This window comes from Odocoileus virginianus, chromosome 8, assembly GCF_023699985.2.
Source record: "Odocoileus virginianus isolate 20LAN1187 ecotype Illinois chromosome 8, Ovbor_1.2, whole genome shotgun sequence".
NCBI classification, from domain to species: Eukaryota; Metazoa; Chordata; class Mammalia; order Artiodactyla; family Cervidae; genus Odocoileus; species Odocoileus virginianus.
Window position 1 is genome coordinate 25,898,096 of NC_069681.1, and position 24,777 is coordinate 25,922,872.

General features: G+C 50.6%; 1 protein-coding gene across 2 annotated transcripts in view; it reads left to right on the plus strand.

Moving 5' to 3' along the window:
* COL4A1 (collagen type IV alpha 1 chain) overlaps positions 1–24,777 on the plus strand; it is a 132,390-nt gene that overhangs the window by 42,201 nt on the left and 65,412 nt on the right. For both annotated transcript variants that reach the window (XM_070471414.1, XM_070471415.1), the window contains exon 2: positions 11,123–11,182. In XM_070471414.1, the coding sequence (XP_070327515.1) occupies positions 11,123–11,182 (60 nt within the window). The remainder of the gene's footprint in view (positions 1–11,122; positions 11,183–24,777) is intronic.

Genomic DNA, 24,777 nt, shown 5'->3' on the forward strand with positions numbered 1-24,777 from the left:
GGTCATGTATAATATTTACTTGTTCCAAGAAAAAAGAATTGGTAATCCTGTTGCCCTTGGTTTAAGTCAGCTTTGTTTTTGAGTTGCATGTCAGTCATATTGTCATTTTTCCCAGGTCACTTAGGCTTTTCGTGTTTCCTTGTAAGCCTGTTGCAAACGGCTGGGACCTTAAAGCGTCAGGAGGTGGGGCAGAGTGGGGTCAACAGGAAATTGACCGCGCTTTTTCCTCCCCAGCGGGAAGCCGTCTTCGTGGCTTAGTCCTGGTTACCTGGGGCTTTCCCAGCGCAAGCAGGGCCTTCGGGCGTGTTGTTAAAGACGCTCTAACACGGCAGGGAAGGCCGGGCGGCGTGAATCCCCGGATGGCTGTCCAGTGAAGGGGCCTAGGCCGTTAGACCAGGCTGCTGAGGTTCTCACTCACTGTCGTGCCTGCAGCACATCTGCAGCCTGTTTCCCCGGCCCCAGAAGGACGGGCCCCGGAAGCTCCCTGAGTGTTCTTTCCATTCACATTTTAGCCCCGATGAGGGATTCTCCTGAAGCTGCAGTGCAGAAGAGGCCCTGGAGTGGGGTTGGAAGGTCGGAGCCGGTCTCTGAGGCCGGGGGAGGGGGAGCATGTCTGTCCTCTTGCTCCAAGTCTCCTCTCCTGCAGACTGGTGACATCTGCCATCACTCTTTGTGAGAGACTGTTGACACCGTGTTGCTAAGACAGAGACAGGATGTTAAAAGCAACTGTGAATGTGCGATTCACATGGCTGGCGAGAGGGAGACTCCAGGGAGGGGGTCCAAGGGCAACTGATGAGTCCCCCCAAGCAAGCGGCCAGACCTCAGGCGCCTGGGGGCTGTGGCGCCCGCCTCTTCCTCCTCACCCGCGCCTCCCTGCCTCTCTCCTCGCTTCCAGCCCCTTCCTCTCCTTCCTTCCCCCCTCTTCCCTCTCCAGCCCTTGGAAACCCTTCCAGCCTGGCACTGCGTTGCATGCTTCCCACTCCAAGTGCATTTCGGGCTGCTGATGGGCTTGCAGAAAGCGCGCAGCACTTCTGCTTAAACAGGTGCTTTTACACCGAGTGTTAAACTTGGGGGACTGCACACGCTCACCCTGAGCCTCAGAGCTGGAGTGCGGAGACCTGGCGTCTTCCCCTGTCTCCCCGCCTCTCACTGGGGCTCCTCCCCACAGGCCGCCCGCCCTCCGCCTTCCCAGGGGGGCACAGCGTCCTGGCCGCCTCCCTTCTCAGTGCCCACCGGCCTGCCCCTCCCCGCGGTGCCCCCACCCCGGTGCCCTATGCCCTCCTGCTGGGCCTGACCCCCTTTGCCTCTCTCTGGGCAGCAAAGCCCCTCCCCACACACCCGCCTCCCCTCTCCCTTCCGGGGGACCTGCTCTGAGGTCCCTGCATCCCTGGGACCAGGTGTGGGGTGCCCCCGCCTCCCCGTGTGTCTGCAGGACCCTGCTCTCTCCCGTGAGGGGCCTCGGACCACTGCAGTTCCTCATTTTCGCCTCCCGCTCGCTGAGATGCTCAACTCGGCCTTCTCAGCATCGCGGGGCGGGGCTGCCTGCCCTGATCCAACGGTGAGGCGCAGCAGAAGCCTCCCAGCGGGTCGGGTCAGAGAGGCACACCAGGCGGGGGGCTGTGAAGGGGTGTGGACGCGCAAAGGCCGCTCCCCCCGACCCCGTCCCCCAGCCCCACTGGGGAAAGACCTGGAGCAGAATCAAGTGCCTGAGGGGCAGGGCCCGGACCAGGCCCGGCTGAGGGGCTGGACTCGGAGTCAGAGAGCCAGATCGGGTGGGCGGGAGGAAAGGTGACCCGCGGGTCAACAGGACGGTGCAGGAGATGGGGTGGGACACGCTGCCTCTCGCAGGCCGGAGGGGGCTGTCTGTGGCTCTCCCGGGAGCATCATGGACCGGGGAGCTGGGGACTTGGGCGGGAAGGACGTGGCGGGGGCCATGGCCCTTCTGGGTGGGGGGACAGTTCAGTTCAGTTCAGTCGCTCAGTCGTGTCCGACTCTTTGCGACCCCATGAACTGCAGCACACCAGGCCTCCCTGTCCATCACCAACTCCCTGAGTCCACCCAAATCCATGTCCATTGAGTCAGTGATGCCATCCAACCATCTCATCCTCTGTCACCCCCTTCGTCTCCTGTCTTCAATCTTTCCCAGCATCAGGGTCTTTTCCAATGAGTCAGTTTTTCGCATCAGGTGGCCAAAGTATTGGAGTTTCAGCTTTAGCATCAGTCCTTCCAATGAACACCCAGGACTGGTGTCCTCTAGGATGGACTGGTTGGACCTCCTTGGGTTGGGGGACAGGCAGCTGAGAAAGGTGTCCAGCTTCCTGGGGAGTCACTGAGACTCAGAAGCCTCCTAAGGGAGGGCCCTTCTGAAGGTGGGGGTGTCCTCTCCGGACCCTTGCCCATCCCGGACAGTCAGTGATTCTGGGAGAACATTCTGTCCAAGGACTCTTCGGCTTAGTCCTTCAGGCCAGTGAGTCAGCAAGCACCAGGGACCCCACCCCCACCCCCAGTTCCCATCTCCAGGCGGCGTTCCCGCCCACAGGTCCCAGTGGAGACGCTCGCGGTCATCTGAGCCTCGGTCACGGGGCAGCTAGTCATGGTCCCGTCTGTGCGTGGGGTCCCCAGCGACCTGCGGGAGACAGGCGGAGCTGCCCGACACCCTCGGTTCACCCCCCTCCCCGGGCCGTGGGAGGAAGGGGCGAGGGGAGGGGAAGATGAGTCAAGCCACGTGGTCCGACGAGGGAAACTGGAGAGCCGGGCTGCTGTCACATGATGGAGGTCGGAGACTAGCACTCACCCGAGGGTGCTCATGAGGCTTGCGGGGAGCCCCCTGCCCGCCCCCCGACCGTGCAGACTCGGCTCTCAGTCTGACTGCAAGAGATGTCGCGGATCACAGTTCAGTTTGTTTCTCAGATGTTTCATGCTCATTTTTTTTTTTTTTTTGCCAAGAACATATCAACACTTGGAGTTGTTTTCACATTTGAGCAGAAGTGTTTTGTGAGTCTCAAAGTAGTGGGGATATTCTGTTTCCATGTTTTCCATGATTAGAACAGAAATGTTATTTTACTGAACTAAATTCTTTTCTGTTGTATTAATGAGGAAAGTTATTTTCAGATCTTTGGAATCACATTCATCTTACATTTATCAAAACAAAATGCTGATGATAGAATCACCGTCAAGCAAATGCAGATGAAAGTGTGTGGACTGTGAGCTCCTTAGACATCCCTCACCCTTCCATCCACAGGTCCCAGCATATTTTTGGAGGTTCAAAAAATGCTGTGCAAATGCAGACTTTTAAAGTTATTATTATGCTTCAGCAGTTGGCCTAGAGTTTGTGTTCTATCTTGTTATTAGTTAGCTTTGTTTTCGTAAATGACTTTTTTTGTTTGGGAAATTTAGAGAACACTGCATAATAGTAGCTTTAATAATGGGGTTTTCTTGTCTTTTACTTTAGTGGAATTCCTTCCCACTTGTTAATATTTTATTTAGTTTTTGTTTAATGTTTGTTACATGTAATTTTGCACCGTAGGATTTTGGTTCTTTTTTAACTGGAGTGGAGTGGATTTACGGCAGTTTCAGGTGTGTGGCACAGTGAGTCAGTCATGCATACATCCACTCTTTTAAGATTTTCAGGATAGAGTCTCTGTCCCCATGGGGGTCGTTGCCGAGTACTGAGTGGCGTGCCTGCTACCCAGCACGCTCCTGTTAGTTATCCTGTCATGAATTTTTGAATCCTATGCACGAATTTTGGGGGGAGGGTTAGATTTTATTGATGAAACGTGTGAATCAGTAAAGGCCCAGCTCAGTGACTCTTAGGCTCCTCGGTCAGAAACCAGGTTGAGCCAGGACGTTTCCAGGGGCCCAGAAGCCCCTGGAGTCCCCTTCTCGTCACCTGTAGCCCCAAGGGCGAGCACACTGCAACTTCATTTGTTCCGCTTTGAACTTTATGTCATCAGAGCCTCCGGCTTCTTTCTTTTGTTCCTGGTTCCATGTTGCTCGGTACTAAGTCTTCGAGACCCATCCGTGTCATAGCCCACCAGCCTCAGTGGGTAAGGATTTCATTCCATGAGTCCAGACCACCACCATGTTTTAATTCTGCTATTTCCAGTTCTCCCTACTGGATAGAGTGTTGCAATGATCATTCTTGAGCATGCCTTCAAGAAAGACTTTATTAAAGCACAGCAAAGTGCAGACATCGTAAGTTTGCAGCTCAGTGAAGTTTTATACGTGTTACCGCTCACCCTGATCGAGCAGAGAATGTCCCAGCATCCGGAGACCTTTCTGGCAGTCCCTCCGAGGTCAGCAGGCTCCTGACTTTCGCTGTTGATGGCATCACTTGTTCTCGATCTTAATGCTGGGAGGTCACACAGGAGAGCGGGAGGTCTGCTCTCCTGCTGCAGTTCTTTTTTTAATCATGGCTTAAAATGGGTGTGAGAGTTGGACTATAAAGAAAGCTGAGCACCGAAGAATTGATGCTTTTGAACTCTGGTGTTGGAGAAGACTCTTGAGAGTCCCTTGGACTGCAAGGAGATCCAACCAGTCCATCGTAAAGGAAATCAGTCCTGGGTGTTCATTGGAAGGACTGATGCTAAAGCTGAAACTCCAGTACTTTGGCCACCTGATTTGAAGAGCTGACTCATTTAAAAAGACTCTGATGGTGGGAAAGATAGAGGGCAGGAGGAGAAGGGGACGACAGAGGATGCGATGGTTGGATGGCATCATCAACTCAATGGACATGGGTTTGGGTGGACTCCGGGAGTTGGTGGTGGACAGGGAGGCCTGGCGTGCTGCGGTTCATGGCGTCGCAAAGAGTCGGACACGACTGAGCAACTGAACTGAACTGAAAAACTATTTTGTTGAAGAATGGTTGACTTACAATGCTGTGTTAATTTCTGCTACACAGCACAGTGATCCAACTATACATGTATTTATCTGTCTATATATACACACATATTCTTTTTCAGATTCTTTTCCATTATAGGTTATTTTAAGATTTTGAGTATAGTTCCCTGTGCTACATGGTAGGGCTTCATTGTTTTTCCATTCTGTATATAATAGTTTGCATTTGCTAACCCCAAACTCCTAGTCCATCCCTCTCCTCCTGTTGGAGAAGTTTCAAGATTCTTTTTCAGGTCACTCCTGTCTGGCCTGGAGGTCCGTGGAGGCATTGACAGTCATTTTGCAGAACCCCTTGGCAGTACACACACATTTAAAACAAGAATTACCAGAAATAGCATACTCTAGTTAAAATTACACACGGGGTGTGAGCTAGTACATACATATTAAATCGCTCATATATACTCTCTGTTTCTTTATGATGTTTTAGTTTCCAAAAAGAGTGAGCTCATGGAGCTTTGAGGGGAGGGTGTTATATTTTATCCGCCATACTAACTTTTTGGGTATAATGAAACAGAGTTAAAAATAGTAGAATTGAAAAGGTCGAACTTCAGTGGCAGGTGGTAAAGGCAGATGCTGTGAAATGGTCTCAGTAATGACCAAGTATGATGCGGCTTTTGGTGACATCTGCCCACATACGTGTGGGGCAGGTGCCAAGAGTGAAATCTGGGGACAAGACCACGTGTGATGCTCAGCTGCAGCTGTCCGGTCACTAAGTCATGTCTGACTGCAGCCCCATGGACTGCAGCACGCCAGGCCTCCCTGTCCATCACTGTCTCCCAGAGCTTGCTCAAACTCACGTCCATCGAGTCAGTGATGCCATCCAACCATCTCACCCTCTGTCGTCCCCTTCTCCTCCTGCCCTCAATCTTTCCCAGCATCAGGGTCTTTCCTGAGTTGGCTTTTCACATCAATGGCCCAAGTATGGGGTCTTCAGCTTCAGCATCTGGCTTTCTGATGAATGTTCAGGGTTGATTTCCTTTAGGATGGACTGGTTTGACCTTGTTGTCCCAGGGCCGCCGCCTAATAGTGTTGCAGAAGGGTTGTTCTGCTGGACAGCTCCCCCTGGAGGCGGGGTCTGGAAGCTCCACTTTGATTTGTACCCGCTTTTCAATTTCCGCCCCAGTGGCCCTGAAACATACTCCCGAGTCTTTGCGTGTTTCTTTAGCGGAGTAGATGATTATGCACGAGATTCTCCGAAGGAGGGCTACCACCAGGAAGAAAACGGGGCTCGTCCCATCACCACAAAGCTATTCTGACATTTTGCACAGCGCAGAGAATGTGAAAAGGAATTTGAAAGATAAGCTGTTTAGACTTGGCCGAGATCCACTTGTCCCTATTTGGTGGGATGTGAAACACATAAAAATTGTTACAGTGGGGTTGGTAAAGGGCTATCTCCCATCAGAAGCAGGGAAAGAACCACAGAAAATTGAGGACTTCACTCTGTTTAACTCATTTCAGACTTGCTTCCCTATGGAAAATATGTCACAGTTAACAAATTACCTTGATTGGGTATTCTCTCTTTTTCTCACCCACGGAGACACACATATACACACACAATAGTGTGGCAGCTGGCTTCCTTGCTTAGGTAAAAAGTCTCTCTAAATGGAATTAGCAAGCCTAGAACCGCTTTTGGTCAGCCTGCAGGCCAGAGAAAGAGCGGAAATTGAGTTTATTTTGAATGAGAGTCTCTGACCCCCCTCACCCCTCTTCCTTCTTTGGCGGGCGTACTGTGTGTCGTAAATCTTTGGGAATTTTTAGAACTTAGCATACTTTATAGCATTAATTCTGATGATTTGACTTTCTGGGAAGTCTTAATTGGGGCATGAAAGAAAATGTGCATTCCATTCACTGAGCTGTCCTCTGGTGAAGAGTGCAGAGAGCCTCGTATGGAATATAGAAGCACCCCGCTGACATTGTTCCTCGCCATTCCTTTCCAGTTGTGCTATGTGTGATGTTTAGGCTTGACCCCTGCCGTCAGGGTGTGTGTGTCTGACAGACTTCACTGAGAGCTGCTGTCGTCTTTTCTTCTCTTTCAGATAGTGTTAATTCAGGTTGGCTTCCACTTGGACGGAATTTGTTATGCTCTTGTGGTGAACTGCTGGCCATCAAGATTGGCTTGGTTTTCACTGAGTTATTCTGCAGCCTTAGGGATTCAAATGGTGGTTCTTTTGCCCCTGAGGACTTTGCAGGCTTCTCTTACCCTCACGTAGTCTGAGTGACCTGTGTTGCTGTGTGCCATGGATGCGCTCCGTCTAAGGGCTGGCCAGAAAGCTCGACTGGGTTTTCCCATGACATCTTTTTTGCCACCCCAATAAGACACGGACCAAGACCCACAGCGCTGTGATCTTTGAGATCTTCAGCCATGTCCCCCATTTCCAGGGGGAGACAGCCTTCCTGACCAGCCTGGTCAGCCGGGACTGTAGGTTCAGCGTGTGTGTCTCCCCTGGGAGAAGGTCCGGGCCTCCTCGGGGGACTGGGGGCTGGTTTGCTTGACCTCGAACCCCGTCGAGGGGCCAGGCAAGAGGGATGGGTGTGAGCGCGTCAGAGAGTACAAGTTCTTCCTGTTCCAGAAACCGAAGCACGTGGGCAGGGAGCTTGCTGCTCAGAGCCCAGCATCTTCCAGACCTCAGGAAAAATGAGCAGGCCTTGTCCACCCCCTCAGATGTGCGGCAAGGGAGCTGCTGGAGCCAGCGGGGGGTGGAGGGGTGGGGGGAACGGGGCGGACGGCTGCTGGAGCCAGTGGGGCCGCCTTGTCTCTTTTGATTCTGCGGAGAGGTCCAGACACAGAATGTAATTCCCCAGAAGTCATGAAGCTTGTGACACGGCCTTTAGCATGTCAGGTCCCCAACCAAATTGTGACTCTGAGTAACTCATGCCATTTTTTCGTTCGCCCTTTTGAACAGTGATTCAGGATGGAGGGTTGAGACTCTCACTACTGTGGGCTTTTATTTAATGAGCTATTGCAAAATCAGACAGTCTGGCAGATTGAAGGGATGCTCAGCACGTCACTGATGCCCTTTTCAGCCAGGCACCCTCGAGTCACAGCTGAAATGACTCTACGTGCCAGGGTGAGATCCAGCGTAGGTCATTGTATTGGCCAGAACAGCAGTATTTCAAAGTAGATTTTACTTAGCAAAGTAAATGTGTCTCTCATGATCTCTGTTTGTTATTCTAAAAATTAGTTTTTTTTTTTAAAGAGCCATTGTGCATAAAATGCTAGGCCACCCAGATTGTGAAGCAAAAATCATGGTCTAAAAATGTCTTTTGTTCTGAAAAGTTGCCCATCGTTTAGATGTTCTTTGAATTATCAATGCTTCAGGATTGTCTTCTAGGGCCAGAAGTGGTAATAAAATTTTCTACGTGAATTAAGCAGATAAGGAGACATGAATGTCTTTTGTCTGGGATTGAGAAATTTTGTTTTTGCTTGATGTAAGCTGGTGGGAGCAGGGTGAAGGTCCTTTATTTCTGTAAGAGGGCTATAATGAGATTTTAGTTCTTTTTCTCATCTCTGATTTCATCTAATAGTTGTCATGACCTGGAGTGTTGTTCAAGGGAAATTTGCGGGTGTGTTTCTGTAGCAAAAGCTCAAGAAACAACTTGACCTCAGCATCCAGCTTGGGGGCCCTCTAACCTCTTATCTGGCGTCCCCCGCAATTAAGGCATTTGCTGATAGCTTAAGGGAACAGTTCCAGGAAACTCACTTTTATAACCTTCCTCAAATTGAATAAAGGTAAGCTTCTGAGATTTTATCAGCCTTTCAGGAGAGGAAACCTCAGAATCACCAAATGGCCATTTTCAACTTCGGTCGCTAGATTCCCACCTGGTCTGGTTTTGAGGCCGCTGTTGTCAAGCTGCGGTTAGGAAACTGCACCCCGCTGGGCTGCTCTTGGGCCCCCCAGTGAACCTGGGCGGTGGGTGGACAGGTCCTCAGTCCATGGGTCTTAACCTGATCGGCTTCTCCTTCTGGGGAACTGAGCAGAGTTCAAGGAGCACGTGTGGGTTTCTGAGCCCACCTCAGAGGCAGAGACCTGGTGGGGAGGAGACGTCACAGAGAGGAGGCCACCTGGAGCCCAGCTGACCCGGAGCTGCCTCACCTGTGGGGCTTGCCTGGCTGGGGGCTAACCCAGCAGCTCTGCGCAGTGCCCGGGGGCCCCTGCGAACTCCGCTCTCCCTGGCTGTCTGGGGATCTGGAGCGGTCCCCCACTCACTGCCGAGTTCCTTTCTGCAGTGGTTTCTCGCGGTGCGGTCCCTGCATTGTGAGCGGACACACCAGACTCGCAGGGTTGTCATCTGGGGTTGTTATTTGAGGTCGATTCAATGGACGCCAGCATCACCGCCACCACCATCGAAGCAACAGTGGTCAGACGCCTGCTTCTCTGTCTCAGGAGACTGTGTGTCCGTGCTTAAATGCCTCCGGGGTTGGCGCAGAGCCAGCAGTTGGCGGGGTGTTGTGGTTTGGTCAGCGGTGCGTTTTACAGCCAACGTGGCTGCAGGTGAAATATGGACTGTATTAGGCTGGGTGTGACTCTCTGGGCCCGCCCTCCAAGTGTTCTCAGGGTCCTGGAGACACACACGCCAAGGATAAATGTCACACACGTGATAAATGTCACAGTGTTGTTCAGTCGCTGAGTCGTGTCCCACCCTCTGCGACCCCATGGACTACAGCACTCCAGGCCTCCCTGTCTTCCACCATCTCCCAGAGCCTGCTCAAACCCATGTCCATCGAGTTGGTGATGCCATCCAACCATCTCATCCTCTGTCGTCCCCTTCTCCTCCTGCCTCAATCTTTCCCAGCATCGGGGTCTTTTCCAGTGAGTCAGCTCTTGCATCGTGTGGCCAGAGTGTTGGAGCTTCAGCCTCGGCCTGTCACAACAGAGTGGTGTGGTCTGCATGTCATGGGCACGGGGTCAGAACAGTGAGCCCTTTCTTGGGGATGGTTGGGAAGGCTCTTTTCTGCAGTCCCTTGGTTCTTTAATGTTTGTGCATTTCGGATGAATTTTTGGAGCATGGGTTTCAGGTTTTAGCCTCATCTCTTTGGACAGCTGTAAGTGGTCACTCAAACGCAGATTCTGAAGCAAAACTGTGTGCGTGGATTGATGTACACTGTTAGGAGGTTATGGGAGTGCGTGCTGAAAAAATTGCCTGAAAGATGAATCAGGGAGGGGGATGGATTTGTAGTGTCTGGAGTCTGTTTGGACTGTTGTCAGTTGTCCCCATTTCCAAAATATAAAATTAAGAACAGCTTACTGTCTTGGAGGCACTTGTTCAGATTTCATTTTATAAAGTAAATATCTCCAGATGTAGTTGTTTTATGAAGAAGATTTCCAAGGCATTGGAACCAAGACGAGTGTATTTTTAAAAAATAGGCTTTATGCAATCACAATCCTGTTAACAGTATGGTTATATTTTCCAGAAGCTATAGTGCCAGAAGCAGCATTGAGGTGTGCACTTGATCTCAGGCTTAATATTGAGCTGCTCGCAAAGCTCATTAACTAAATTCTGCCTATTTCACCCTCTTCCATTCTGTCCACAATATCTATGTCTCTTCTGGTTTCGAATTTGAATTCTTCTAAAGAAACTGCATCATCTGCCTTCTGATGCGTTGGCAGTTTTCCGTGATGGGAATTGAACTGAGTTCATCTCAACCTTGTCCCGGCTGTTATTTTAAATCTCCTAACTCAGAGTCACATCTATAAAGTGGGAATGGTAATACGCGTCCTGTTAGATAGGAATTAAAATTCTGTTATTTAGGCTCTGGGCTTATTCATTTCCTTTTTGCTTGTTTTGCGTGTCATTGTGTCCTGGGGATGCGAGGGACACAGCGTGGACCCCACTCCCCACTCTGAGTTTCCTGTGGTCTCAGGGCTGAAAGTCCTGCATCAGAAGGGCGTTTGCAAGAAGGGGTGGTGTCCTGCTAAACTTGGGAAATGGAGAGAGTCCATGTCTCAGACAGCCTGTCAGTGACAGCCTCCCCTCTTTGGACTGAGTGATGCTTTGATGTGTTCCACTCGGGGATTGCTGTTCTGTTTGCCAGGGCCAGAGATGGATTCTGAGCAAGTGCAGGACGCCCCCGAGGACAAGGCCACAGAGTGTGTGTGTTAAGATCGGGCTCCTGGTACCCGGGTTTTTCCCATAAATAGTGAAGGTGCCAAAAGCATTTCGGTTGAAACCTGCACCTCCGTGCTTGGGTGTTCCTCTGTTTAAAGCTCTTTTCTCTTCCTTCCAGGGTGGGTGTGCCGGCTCTGGCTGCGGGAAGTGTGACTGCCACGGCGTGAAAGGACAAAAGGTGAGTAGCCCTCCAAGGCCAGCGATCCCTCGGGTCACCGTCACTGTGGAAGTCATGACTTTAGAGCAACCGAACAACCAGCAAGTCATGCTGAAGCCTTATTACCATTTCAGGCATTTCCCCAGCGCAATACAAATGAAGCAAAACCAGGCTCAACAATATTTTTGAGACATCCTGACTGCTCCTCCCCAGAGCTTGTAATTATTGGTGGCAGTTAATGCTAAAAAAGCGATTTGGTTTCTTTCCTTTTTTGACTCTAGGAGGAACAAGTGTATTGGCAGAAAATCCGTTGAGTCAATAGCATTCTTTGGAATTAGTGCACGAGGACTAAACTTAGCTTTTTTTTTTTTCTGAAAAAAAAAAAAAGTTGCTCTTGAACTTGAGAGCCTTCTATTCAAATCAGAATTTTTAAACAGTTTTGCATTCATAACATACTTGTCTAAGATTTATTTACAGAAACAGTAACTATTTATCATTTCCCAAATGTACAGTTACAGTATTTTTTTCTAAGCAATGCTCTGCCCTCTCACTTTAAGAATCAAAAATCTGTATGAAGATCATTTTCTGTTGAAGGCAGGCTGGGTCTATGCCTTTCAGTTGTTTGGAGAGAGGATTTTCACCCCAGGACAGGGCAGCATCCTGTCACTGTGTGGGGGTCACCATGGAAACTGGGCGGAACCATGGGAAAGCATGGCCGCTGGGCCACAGCAGCTGACGCCACGTGGAAGGGCTGGGGGAGGCGCCCGGTCCTTTCCCCGCTTTCTGGGAGCTGGAGGTATCGTTCGGGCAAGCCGTCCCTTCTGGTCTGCGCAGGGCTCACTGAATCACAGGCTCACACTTCTGAAATCCAGCAAGTTCTACTTTACAGAAAATTGTCCCATTTCTTTTCAGCCGTTTGCTGATGTACCAGCATCATCCTTTTAAAAAGTCTGTTGGCAGGTGGTGCCACCACGGTCACCTGGGCAGGTTTTGGGTCAGTGAAGCATATGGAAGCGTTTTCCTGTCTTCCAGCACCCGCTTTCCCCTCTGTCATCCCTCTTCTCCTCCTCGGGAAGTGTCTCTAGCTAGTTCCAGGCTGCATCCTCGAGAGTAACGGCAAGATGTTCGTGTCACAAAGACTCTTTCTGTGTGTGTGTCTAACTTGAATTGTAAGCACGCTGAGCTAACAAAGAAATCCTTCAAACTATAGAAAGTGGAACTTTCAACAAATAGGAAATGGAGACCTTTATCAGCATCACTGTGCTTTTCTTGTAACTTAGAGCGTCAGAATTGGGGGAGGGAGAGGTGGAGTTGGTGTTTCTCGCTTGTGAAGAGAACGTGTCTTTTCCACCCGCTTTCTCAGTTTTCATTCTCTGCCCTCAACTGCAAACCCTGGTGGCATTCCCTCAGGCCCTGGTGCTTTTCAGACATCCTATTCCGGTCTTATTTTTCGCGCCTGATTCATTTTACTTTTAACCCCAAATCTCCCCCTTACATGAGGAAGTGGATTCATTATATTCATTAAATATGAGGAAGTAGGTTCATCCAGGTGCGGCTTTCCAAATATGTTTGGCCGACTTCTTCCTGACTTGACGGGGGCCTGGCCCTCGTCGGTTCAGAGCTGGTGAAAGCATCTTCAGAGAAGGCAGGCCGCGTCTCGGGGTGTCTGACACCACCCCGACGAGGAAAGGGGCTCTAAGTGTTTCTTTTCACATCCAAGTGTGTGGAAGCCCTTGATCTGGCCGTTGCATCAGTGGAGGCCAGGTCTGTGCGTCTCCAGGCCCAGAAACACACACTGTAGGCCTGCCTTCCACTCAGGCGTGGGAAGGTCAAGGTGGGAAGGTCACGGGGTCGCCATGCTGCTTCAACAGGCTCCTCCATCGTCCACTTTGGGTTTTAGACCTTATTATTATTATTCAGTAAAGACTGTTTAAATAAAAAACTGCCAAGCGGTGGGTTAAACCATCCTGAATTTGTGTTTTAAAAGGCTGTAATGATTGAATGGATTCAGACAGCCTCTTGAGATTTAGAGGAACAGCTAACTGATTTAGGATTATATCCTTTAAACAGAAATCGGAGCTCTGTCTTTTCTCCCCTTGAGTGTAAATATTTCAGGTCCCATGGTTCACATAGCATGAGCCGGGAAGAGGGCCTTCCTCTCGCTGAAAGAGGAAATTTTAAACTTCCACTTATTGTCTTGGACGTGATGTTAAAATAATCAGTTTAACGATGGGAAACACCCAGAGCTTGCCTGAGCCGGACCTTCAGATCTGGTTCCATTTCTCTCATCCCAAGGTCAGATAACAAAGAAATGTATTCTTGGCTGGCACGTCAGCAGGAGGAATTGGTCTTCCTCATCTCCCACCGCTGTTCTCAGAGCCAGTCCTATATGTGCTGATCGGATGTAAATGCAAAATGAATAAAGGCTTGAGCATCGCAGGATTTGCCTCGAGCGGCTCAACCCGCAGACCTGCTTTTGAGCTACGGATGCCTGTTCTCGGTTCTCATGGGGGCTGTGTTGTTGTTCTCCAGGGTCTAAACGTAAATGACCTTTGAGGCGTTTTTGAAAATAGGATGAAAAATGTCACATACCTCGGGGGGAGTAAACGTTACCTGAATGGGACAGAGTGTCAACTCATTGTTTCTGAGACATGCCCCCTTGAGGGACTCTTGAACATATTGGTTATTGAGAATCCACCAGTGGAAATTGGAATATGTCCAGTGTAAATCACCAAATCTCTTTTGGCAAAGTCCTGAGTTCCATGGAGATGAGATTCCTTGACAGAATGTCTGATATCCCCCAGATTTCCTCAGCAGATACTGATGCCTTAGGTCACCGCTTTCTAATCTGACAGTTATCAGTGTAGGCTAGGGATCTGTTCCGAGCTTAGATTCATGAGCTTGTCACAGATTTCAGTCTTTGCTGACTTGTTTGTTTCCCAACGCCCAGATGTTTTCTCTAGGTAATTGATCTGGGTTTGTACACAGTGACTTTCCAGAGGCCTCTGCAGTGTGGGAATTTTATCTCCTTAAACTGATTAGGGTTTTGAATGCTTGCCTCCTCAGCACAAGCCAAAAGTTAAGCTCTTCTTTTGCTCTATAACCTCATTTTCTCAACTATTCGAGGCATTGGAAGAGGCAACATAGTCCCAGGAGTGACTGCCTTGGTCTTGGAAACTAACCGTTTATACTTTGCAAAAAGAATGGAGTTTGCACAAGAAGTCTTACGAATGTTTTAGCCAGAGGAGCCTGAATTTATGTAAAGCTATCATCCTATCCTGCAGAGTCCAAACTGGAAGCCTCAAGTTGACTAGAGAGGTGGAGATATACATGTGAAATAGATCACGATTGAAGAGTAAGTGATCACACTGCAGGAGAAACAGCAGAGAAAACAAATACTCTCCTTGTCCTGAGAAGGGAGTGATCCCAGCGTCTTAGGACTGTAAATGAAGAGACGGCTTCCTGGATGAAGCAGGATGCAGGTGTGTTGTGTCCTCACTGATGCTCCAGACTCACCGGGATGTGGAGCAGGACCATCTGTCATGCGTCTGCCTAAAGTCCCGTGCTGAGTTTGACTGCACTGATCAGAGAAAGCAACCCCCGTGGCCTGTTGATGAACATGACCTTGGCAGAGGATGGATGGCTCCTAATAGAGAGACTTTGACAGGGGCTTCCCCAGGCCACAGTCTTGGGGAGCACAGAGAGTCTTAATTAAGCAGAACTATCATATTTTTGAGGAGTGATGAGAACAGTATGGTCATCTCACAGCTTCTCAGAATACTTTAACCTGCTGGTACTCAGGTCCTTGCCAGCAATGTGGGAAGGGAGCCTGGTTCAGTTCAGTCACTCAGTTGTGTCTGACTCTTTGTGACCCCATGGACTGCAGCACACCAGGCCTCCCTGTCCATCACCAACTCCCGGAGCTTACTCAGACTCATGTCTGTTGAGTTGGTGATGCTATCCAACCATCTCATCCTCTTCATCCCCTTCTCCTCCTGCCTTCAACCTTTCCCAGCATCAGGGTCTTTTCCAATGAGTCAGTTCTTCTCATCAGGTGGCCAAGGTATTGGAGCTTCAGCTTCAGCACTGGTGCTTCTGAATAGTCAGGACTGATTTCCTTTAGGATGGACTGGTTGTATCTCCTCACTGTCCAGGGGACTCTCAAGAGTCTCCTCTAACGCCACAGTGCAAAAGCATCAATTCTTCTGTGCTCAGCTTTCTTCACAGTCCAACTCTCACATCCATACCTGACCACTGGGAAAATCATAGTTTTGACTAGACGGACTTTTGTGCAGGACTCAGCCTGAACTGAAAGCCCCTGGGCTAGGGAGTAGGATGCAGGTGATCAGATTCAAGTGCTAATCAGAGCACGAATCAATTTCCATTCAAGGTAAGACAATCCTGACCTGCGAGGGCCCAGCAAGAGGACCTCGTGGTTCAGAATATTCTGGAGTCTTGACCACCATCCCGTTGCTCTAAGACTGAATCTGTGGTCTGTAAGCTTGCTCCGCTGGCTGCCTGCCAAGGAAAGCAGACCTCCTGAAGCCTGTCTGTAAATCGGTGGTGACGAAGCAGATTGCTGAGGACCACAAAGAAATGGACCTGGTGCCTTGGGGCCATGGGCAGATCTCCTGGGTCTTGTTCATAGACAAATAACCACAGGGAGCCACCTTGTCTGCCCAAGTCCGAGCCCCACCCCAATCTGAGGCAGCTTAGATGCGGTCCAGCCCAGGAAACCAGGATTGCATCACCTTCGGGGGATGTTTATTCCACACAGCATTCAGAATAAAACCTAGAGGTGAGGGCAGTGAAGTGAGCCTCTTAACCCCGAGTCAGGAGATGCCATTGTCCCTACGTGGTGAGGATGGGGCCTCCCCGGCCCCTTCCTGCAGGAAATCCTGGCATATTCTTTGCCCTCTAGGAAATTCGTCACTCAGGTTTACAAGGAGTCATCTTTGTTACAAGCCGGGCATGACGCCTTGGTCTCCCAAGAGGCGAATCTGGCCCTAGTTCTCATGCATTCTGGACACAGAGATGGAGGTCGTTCCCCCGATGGTCAGCCCTGCCTGCACCTGGAAGATGCGTCTTGTCTTTCCTCCCCGCAGGCTGCTTGGAGTTCCCCGGGGACAAATCAGTCAGCAGGCCTTTCTTGAAGGTTACTTTTGGAGACAGAAAGCAAGTATCCTTCGTGTCTTTTTCTCCAGGTCACACTAAATAAGAAAAAGTGTGTGTAAAGAATTCTGTAAGTCTAATCATACCTAAGGGTTCCCCTGGTGGCTCAGTGGTGAAGAATCCGCCTGCCAATGCAGGGGATGTGGGTTCGATCCCTGGGTCAGGAAGATTCCCTGGAGAAGGAAATGGCAACCCACTCCAGTCTTCTTGCCTGGAGAATCCCATGGACAGAGGAGTGTGGTGGGCTACAGTCCGCAGGGTCCCAGAGCGTTGGACATGACGTAGGGACTAAACCATAACCGCAAATCACATCTAAATACAGGAGGAGAGGCAGAATGTCCCGTCTTCCTGACGGCGTGTGCCATTTCACGTGAGTGTCTGCACAAATCACATCTAAACACGGGAGGAGAGGCAGAATGTCCCGTCTTCCTGACGGCGTGTGCCATTTCACGTGAGTGTCTGCACAAATCACATCTAAACACGGGAGGAGAGGCAGAATGTCCCGTCTTCTGACGGCGTGTGCCATTTCACGTGAGTGTCTGTTAGTCTCTGTCAGCCGCTTTCAGCAGACACTGCAGCGCCTGTTTAACAGGAATTTAGGCATTTGCTTGCTCGTCTTGCTGTTCCGGCTCTTTTTGTGCCTTATTGCAGTGATCGCCAAAGATGCCTTGCATGGCTGTGTTAGTCGCTCGGTCGTGGCCGACTCTGCGGCCCCGTGGACTGCTGCAGCCAGGCTCCTCTGTCCGTGGGGTTCTCCAGGCAAGAACGCTGCAGTGGGCCGCCGTCTCCTTCTCCAAAAATGCATTAGGAGCAATATGAACATTTAATACAAAGGATCTTTCTTACTCCAAGATCGCAAGCATATGAGACTTTTTTAGTTGTCATTAAATCTTTGGTAAATTCCCTTTTTGAGACAGCGACTATATTTCATTGCCATTTTTTGAGAATTCATTAGTCTTCAATTTATGCATATCTTTATTTCATCAATCTTTCTTTTAATTTATACATGGGAATTGAAGACAGTGCTTTGTATGTTATACTTTATACATCAATTGGTTATTCTCTTTTCTTATTATTCTTAGTATCTCTGTAGCATAGATTTGAGACCTCAAAGATTATTGAACAACAAGCTTATCTTTCTATTATTTTTTATTAGAACATTGAAAATTTCTTTCCCATAAATGAAATTTAACCACTGTTCTAAATATTAAAGGTGTCATGTTTCTACCCAGATATTTTACTTTTTACTTAAGTAAATGAAAATGAATATTCTTGTGTAAAGTCTTTGGAACTTTGGGTAAATTAACTGATCTGGGCTCAATGAATTATTAATAAAAACACCAATTTATTAATTAAGCACTAACTCTGTGGGTGGCACCATACCACATTTGAATTAGTAAGATTTCAAAATCTAGTATATTATAATTAAAAAGAAGTTTCCTTTTCTTGCTTCTAAGACATGAAGTATAAATGCCAAAAGAGCACGACTTACTGTAATGTAGGAGATTCATTTAATAAAATTAAGGTTTGTTTAGTGTGTTTGTAATTACTTGTATTGTTTTTGAGACTGGTTGGAAATCCCTGTTTTTATAAATGCTTTGAGAATTTCCCAAAGGGCAGTTGCGGTCAGTTCAGCCTTTCTGCAGACGTGGTCTTCAGTCCACCTGGAGGACGTTCTTGCTGTGGCCTCTGGAATGGAATACTGAGGGGTGCACCAGTGTTATTGAAGGAGGAGAGACAAGTCTGGGGACACGAGTTGCAGGCCAGGACATCTCAGAACCTTTCGTTACAGCTTTGGAACCTTCAAGGGTGGCTTATCCCATGCGGTTTTCCAAACTCACTTGATTACAGACCCCTTCTGTTTCTCAAATCAAGGAGCAGCCATTATGAAAGGCTGCTTGGTAGGATAAGAGCCTAGGTTCTCGTGTGTATTCCACCGCCTCCTAAGTCATGTGGCCGAGTTCTCCCGAGAAAAAGGGAAATGATGTTTGACCTACAATTCTCCAGTCTTGCTGAAAGAATCAAGTGAAAGCTATGGTACCTAAAAAGCACTTGGGACGTTTAAAATGTCATGTATGTACACATCATTTTAGCAGTAGCTGAATTTTGAAGTTGGGGTAAATATGGCGATGAGTTTGCTCACTGGTGCATTTGGGGGCTGGATTCTCAAACCTGAAGACGCAGGCAAGCTGAGAACTTGTCGGTTCACAGAGGAGGACCGGTTCCATCAAGACAGAAGCTTCTCCCAGCACCTGAATCAGAGAGATGTCAGATGTTTGTAGAATCACAGCACCATTGTTGGGAAGCCTGTTTGTAGCTTTTGGATGCTTTCGGTGGAGGAAAAATGAGACGTTCTCACTTGGGAGGTCTGTCTGGAACAACCATCCAATTTCTAGTCAACACTGTGATTTTATCATCCATTTCCAGACTCATTAGGGGAACCAACTCTCCTGTTATTCACCGTCCTTACATTTCAAGTACCTCTATAGGTTTTTCCTGTTAACTGCTTTTCCTGACACCCATATAATTACAAGCAGTATCCAAACTCTTCTCCTCCCCAGGTCAACTTACCTTGTTCGAGGTATTTGTAAAGGGGAACTTCCGAGCAGAATCGCTTTATTTCTGCCACACAATGGATTTCAACCCCCTAAGTGTCCGCTTTGATCGCCTTGGGGTCGAGACGTCCACCCTGGGCTCTGATGGCGCACTTCTCTTCCTGTGTGCTGGGTAGATGGGTTAACGCACACTGTTTCCTTTCCACATTTTCCCTGGTGTCTTGCAATGCCAAGATTTTTTCCAGATGTCTCCTATTTCCTATTTCCACATATTGGACATGAATCATCATCTGGCAGAGTCATCGTGAGAATCAGTGTGGGCTTCCACACTCACCTACTTTTGTCTTTTTGATAGTTTTGTTAGGAAAAAAAAAAAAAAGAGGATTTTAAAAAACTATGCCTGAATCCAAGAGTGAAGTATCAACCATATGCCATGGGGAAGCCATGAGGAGCAGATCCATGCTTAGTGGTTTTATTTTATCCTTCACGCACACATCTCCCTGTGCGCGGATGTCTCTGGAATATGCTTCTTGGGTACCACAAAGGGGACCGTGAGCCACACCTCCCCCAGCATCCACCTCATCCTTCCTATTTCTCTCCATTACATGAAATCTGCCCCTTTGCTCTCTGCTTCTGAGACCTGTTAGCTCTCTGCTTCTGAGACCTGTTACACTGGAGATAGATTTTAATCATAAAAATTCTACTTTCTGGATCTGTAACTGTACTTGGAATGCACCTCATGCAGTGCAGCTTTACAAAAGAGTGAGTTGATCTTCCTTCCACGTTGAGATGGAATAGTAGAAAATTAAAGGTCTGGAGTGGACTCCAGTGTCCTTTAAAGCCCAGAACCGCTCATGTGAGTGGACACTGTTGTCAGCGATGCTGAGCCCTGACAGTCTCGTCTTGACTCTTAATAGAAAAGTTATTTTTTCGTAAATAGGATCCTGACCAAACAGTGGTCACCAGGAACTTAGCTTTCTTCTAGAAGGAGCAAAATGCTGCGTGTTTTAGTTCAAGATCAAAGAGTCAGCATCGACCCTGATAAAGCACAGCCGTGCCGTGGATTTTCCTGCTGTTTGCTGGTGGAAGGTCACATGCCATCGAAATACGGTTCTGTTTGGCAAGAAGCGTGGGATGACTCTGCTGCGTAGGCTTGGAGAACCGCACCCAGAGCAGCATCACAGAGCCCCGTCCTCCTGGGGTGGCTTGGCGCAGTGCGTGACGAAACAAAGGAGGATGTAGAGGAAGTGGGGGGCCAGATGGCTCTGGGGAACGGCTGCCCCAGCGTCTCAGTTCCCCTTCACCGAGCCCCATGGAAACGTGAAAGCTTCCCGTGCACGCTGCGTCCACGGGTGGTGTAGCCTGCCTCCATAGCTGCATGGCTTTTAAAAAGCATCATGCTTATCTGGCCCTGAGTCCAACTGACTCTAGGTCTCTTCACTTGGAAATCAGCTCGCATTTCTCGACTCCTCCTTGAATTGCCATCCACACATCCTTCCCGGTTTGAAGTCCCTCTTTGGTCACCTTCATCAGTATACAGTTGGGCTGACCCTTATGCTTATAGACCAACCTACAAAGAGCTGGAAGACACTCTGAGTGATGAATGAGAGATGAGATTCTCTCCCACATGTCTTTGTTAGAGCCTGAGGATTTGTGCACAGTTTTTTTTTTTTTAAATGAGTGGGTGTTTCATAGTGGCCACTGACATCCTGTGTTGATTCACTGATCATAGGTGAGAAAGCCTGGCTCTTGGTTGGCTGGTGTGAACTCTGAGGCCTGCAGTGTCTGGATAAAGACTTGACTGGGATGGCTTTCCCCAGGTAGTAAAGGAGTTCAGTCCATCCATGGTGGATGCAGTGAGCTGCCTGCGTCTCCTGTCCCCCACCCGCCTCCGTTCCAGGAGTCTTGTTGAGGTTCTGCCCATCAGTGGCTGCAAGCTGACAGATCCAGGGGGTGCCTGGCACCCATTCTTACCGACGTGACGGCTCCAGGGACAGGTAGCGGCCTCAGTCACCCCGCCCTGAGTGCTCTGCCATGAGCCCCGAGGGGGCAGAGAAAGCAGAGCCACGAGGGGGACCCTGTGGGGTCCGGAGCCGAGCTGGTCAGAGACGGGAATCTGAGCTTCCCTGCGGCGGACAGTGGAGTCCAGCCAGCAGGCTCAGGACACACGAGCTGGGCTCTGGTTTTGATCTCCTGTTTTTTTTTTTTTTTTTTTTTTTAAATCACATTTTGCCCTGATTTGTGGTGGAAGATTGGGCACTTTGGGCAAGTGCCGTGGATAGCTATGTCCTGCTCCTCTAGGCGTCTCGCTTCCTCCTGCGAGACCTCACGTCTTTACAGGGTGGGATGGGCCCTCCTTGTCACTCTTTCTCTAAGCGGGGCCTCTCCCAGGGGCTCTGCGTCTCGCAGGCTAGGGCGGGAGGTACGTGGATGAACTTTGTTTGCAGACCATCCATCTCTGGATCCGGGAGGCCCGAGAGTGACGCGGTCTCTGCTGCATCGGACATCCACCTGCTCCCCACGGGTGTTGCTGTTCAAATCCTGCCCCCAGGGCCGCCCTGGGTGGCGAGCCTCGGGCCCTGCGCCTCCCCGGCCGGTGCGGCACCCCCGCGGTTTGCTCAGTCCCAGCTCGGAGGCGCTCGCACCTCGTCTGACTCTGGACCACACAGGCTGGGCCCTGGGTGCGCCCGGGAGGCCACGACCCCCCCGTCTCGGGAGGCGGCCTGGCTCCCGGGCTCCTCCCCGCTCCGGCTGCCGGACGCCCCGTTCTTGCAGGAGACCCTGACTTGACAGCTTGTGGAACACGCCCTGCCTGCTGGGGCAGACGTGATCTACGACTGGAGGAAAACTTCCAGAAAAGCTAATAATAACGCTCGGAAGTACATCTGGGCTCGCGAGCAGAGCGATGGTCTGTTTTAAAGACGCTGGATGCGGGTCTCTGCTGAGGACTCGGTTCTCCGGGGTGCCCCTGGGTCCGGGGCTGTGGGGGTGGGCGCTGAGGCTGAGGTCTTGGGGGCCGGTCCCCACCCCCAGGGCTCTGAAGGGCTCCCGTGCCCTCCGCCTTGGCCCCGGGCATTCACCCGCGTCCCCGCGTGGGCCACACGGCTCTCCTCTGGAGCTGTCTGCCCGTCCTGCCCCGCCCCCAGGCCACATGCCCCGCCCCCAGGGCGCGTGCCCCGCCCCCAGGCCGCGGTGCCCCGCCCCCAGGCCCGTGCCCCGCCCCCAGGCCACATGCCCCGCCCCCAGGCCGCGTGCCCCGCCCTAGGCCGTGTGCCCCGCCCCCAGGCCGCGTGCCCCGCCCCCAGGCCGCGTGCCCCGCCCCCAGGCCGCGTGCCCCGCCCCCAGGCGCGTGCCCCGCCCCCAGGCCGCGTGCCCCGCCCTAGGCCGTGTGCCCCGCCCCCGCCCAGGCTGAGCACCTGCCTCCTTCACTCACCTGCTCGGTCGCACCTCTTCTTCTGTGCAGCATCCGTGCTGCACGTTCTCTGGGGCCTGCCTTCCCCCCGTATCTCCCTGCTTCCGTGCACACACACACAGGCGTGTACACACGTGCACACACCCTTTTAGCCTAGATCCCTCCCCCGCCCCAACCCCCAACTCCTCTGTCCCCCGCGGTCCGGTTGGGCTTCTAGCTGGGGGTCTTTTCCTCTTTCTTCATGGGCCAGGACTCTTCCTGGATGTGATGGGGACTCCAGGGGGCCAAGGCAGGAGGGGGACGTTAGAGCTGGCGGGGTGGGGGCCCAGGCCTCTTGCAGCGAAGAGGCAGCCACGCTCTCTGCAGCGGTCGGTGGGGTCACCCAGAGCAGTGTGGACTCGGGGGGGCCTGGGGAGCCCAGCCTTTTGTGGGGAGGGGGGCTGTCCTGAGCCGCTTCTCCGATGCCGGACCCGCCTCTCACGGGCTGGCCCTCCAAGGATCTGGTTCGTGGCGCCCGTGTTCATCTGGGTCCTTGTGATTGGGGTGTATTTCTCAACCTGAAAAGGAGTCTTGGCGTTTTGATCTCAATCTCCAGCAGGGAGAAGGTGGACTCGGAGCTCTTAAACTTTCAGAATCCGCGAGTCCACTGTCTCTGATTTCAGGGGTTCGTAGAGCTTTGCCACGGCTGCCCTTTCTGAAGTGTAATTTACCAGAAGGAGCCGCGGTATGCAGTCAGCACCACTGGGCCTCGCTGGATGTCAGCACGCCCCTGGTATGCAGTCAAGGTCAGAGGCTCCCTTGATCTAAGCGCGGAAGGTCAGGCCATAACGGGCTGGCACTTCTCAGGCAGACATGTCCTCAGCCTCAAATGCTTTCTCGGTGATGTATGCGGAGAGGGCAGGAATGTGATTCAGGCCTTTAGCTCCCGCGCCTTCCTCATTCACTTCTCGAGCCTGCTGATGTGAAAGGTAGCAGTTCTTGAGTTCCCTGGGTCTTCCCCTCCCTCTTCTCTGTTTTGAGAAGTCTCAGGACACCCACACAGTGTCAGTCGTGATCGTGTGGCAGCAGGAAGCGGTGTCTGTCCCTTCGTTGCTTTCCAGACCCCTTTCCCAGGTGGGTGACCCCAGGCGGTGTGCCCAGAGCCCTAGGTCACCAGGCACGCCTCTCCTGGGGCAGAGGGAGGGAGCCGGGAGGCCGGGCACGCTCCAGACAGACGCAGGGCAGGACTCCGTGAGCCTCTTCACAAGCCCCTGGGGTAGGGCCTGTCACTGTGGTATTTGTTCCTCTGAAATTCTGCACCCAGCTTTTCAACTGCAGTCTGTTTATGTGGAACATCAAATAGCTGTTGGATGATTACTTCTCATCCATCTCTCACCTTAGGTGCTGGTCCTCCCCGTGGAGAAGCAGTGAGTTTGGAAGCCTGTTTGTTCTTTCAGGATGTCTGGGGGGCTCCCACTGGCTTGGAATTCTCATGGGAGCTCAGGAATTTTTACAAAGTTGGCAATTTCATATCTGGAATAGGAGAGAAGGGAAGGCTACCTCAGGGTGCTTGACTGATCAGCCTCCTGAGGCCAAAGAGAAATTGTCCCTGTGATTCTGTTGGATGACACAGACCCCCAGAGTGCGCAACGTGAGGGGTCATCGCCAGAGGTTGGGCCTGACCTCTATCAGCATTAAGTAACTTAGAATAAAAAAAAACGAGGAAGCTGTCTTCTTGTAAATTGAACCTTAAACACCTCTGAAAAATAGATAGAGTAAAATAGCATTAAATAAGATACTGCTCATTTAAATTTTTTAATAATTTGACCATGCCCCTGGGTAAAAATGTATGCCCACATTATCTTTTGAAAACAGACTGCTGCTTTTGTGAACAACATTGAAATGAAGGCTATTTGTAAGTATTTAAGAAGGTGCTATTTGTTGGGTTAATTTATGCACCCTTATTTGGGATTGATTGTGCACTCATATGCTTTTTCTGGGGCTTCCCTGGTAGCTCAGTGGTGGTAAAGAACCCGCCTGCCAATGCAGGAGATGTGCGTTCGATCCCTGGGTGGGGAAGATGCCCTGGAGGAGGAAATGGCAATCCATTCCATTAGTCTTGCCTGGGAGATCCCATGGACAGAGGGGCCTGGTGGGCTACAGTCCATGGGGTCCCAAAAGAGCTGGGCATGACTTAGTAACCAAGCAACGACAGCGATGCTTTTCCTAACTATTTAGTTGTAAAATCATTCTCGACCAGAAAATCGCCTTCAACGTCTCGTTCCATTTCTTTCCTGAAGGCACCGTATGTTTTAAAACATACTGTGGTCTTTCCTGAAAACAGGTTAAACTTCGGGTATTAATCAGGATCGATCTCACCACGGCTCTTTCTCATTGAGGAGACTGCACCAAGTGTGGGTTTTGTGGGACCTCAAGGTTGGCCGTGTTGTGTTGTGTTATGTGCGGAGTTGATTTGTCATGTCTTCACCTCCTTGGCC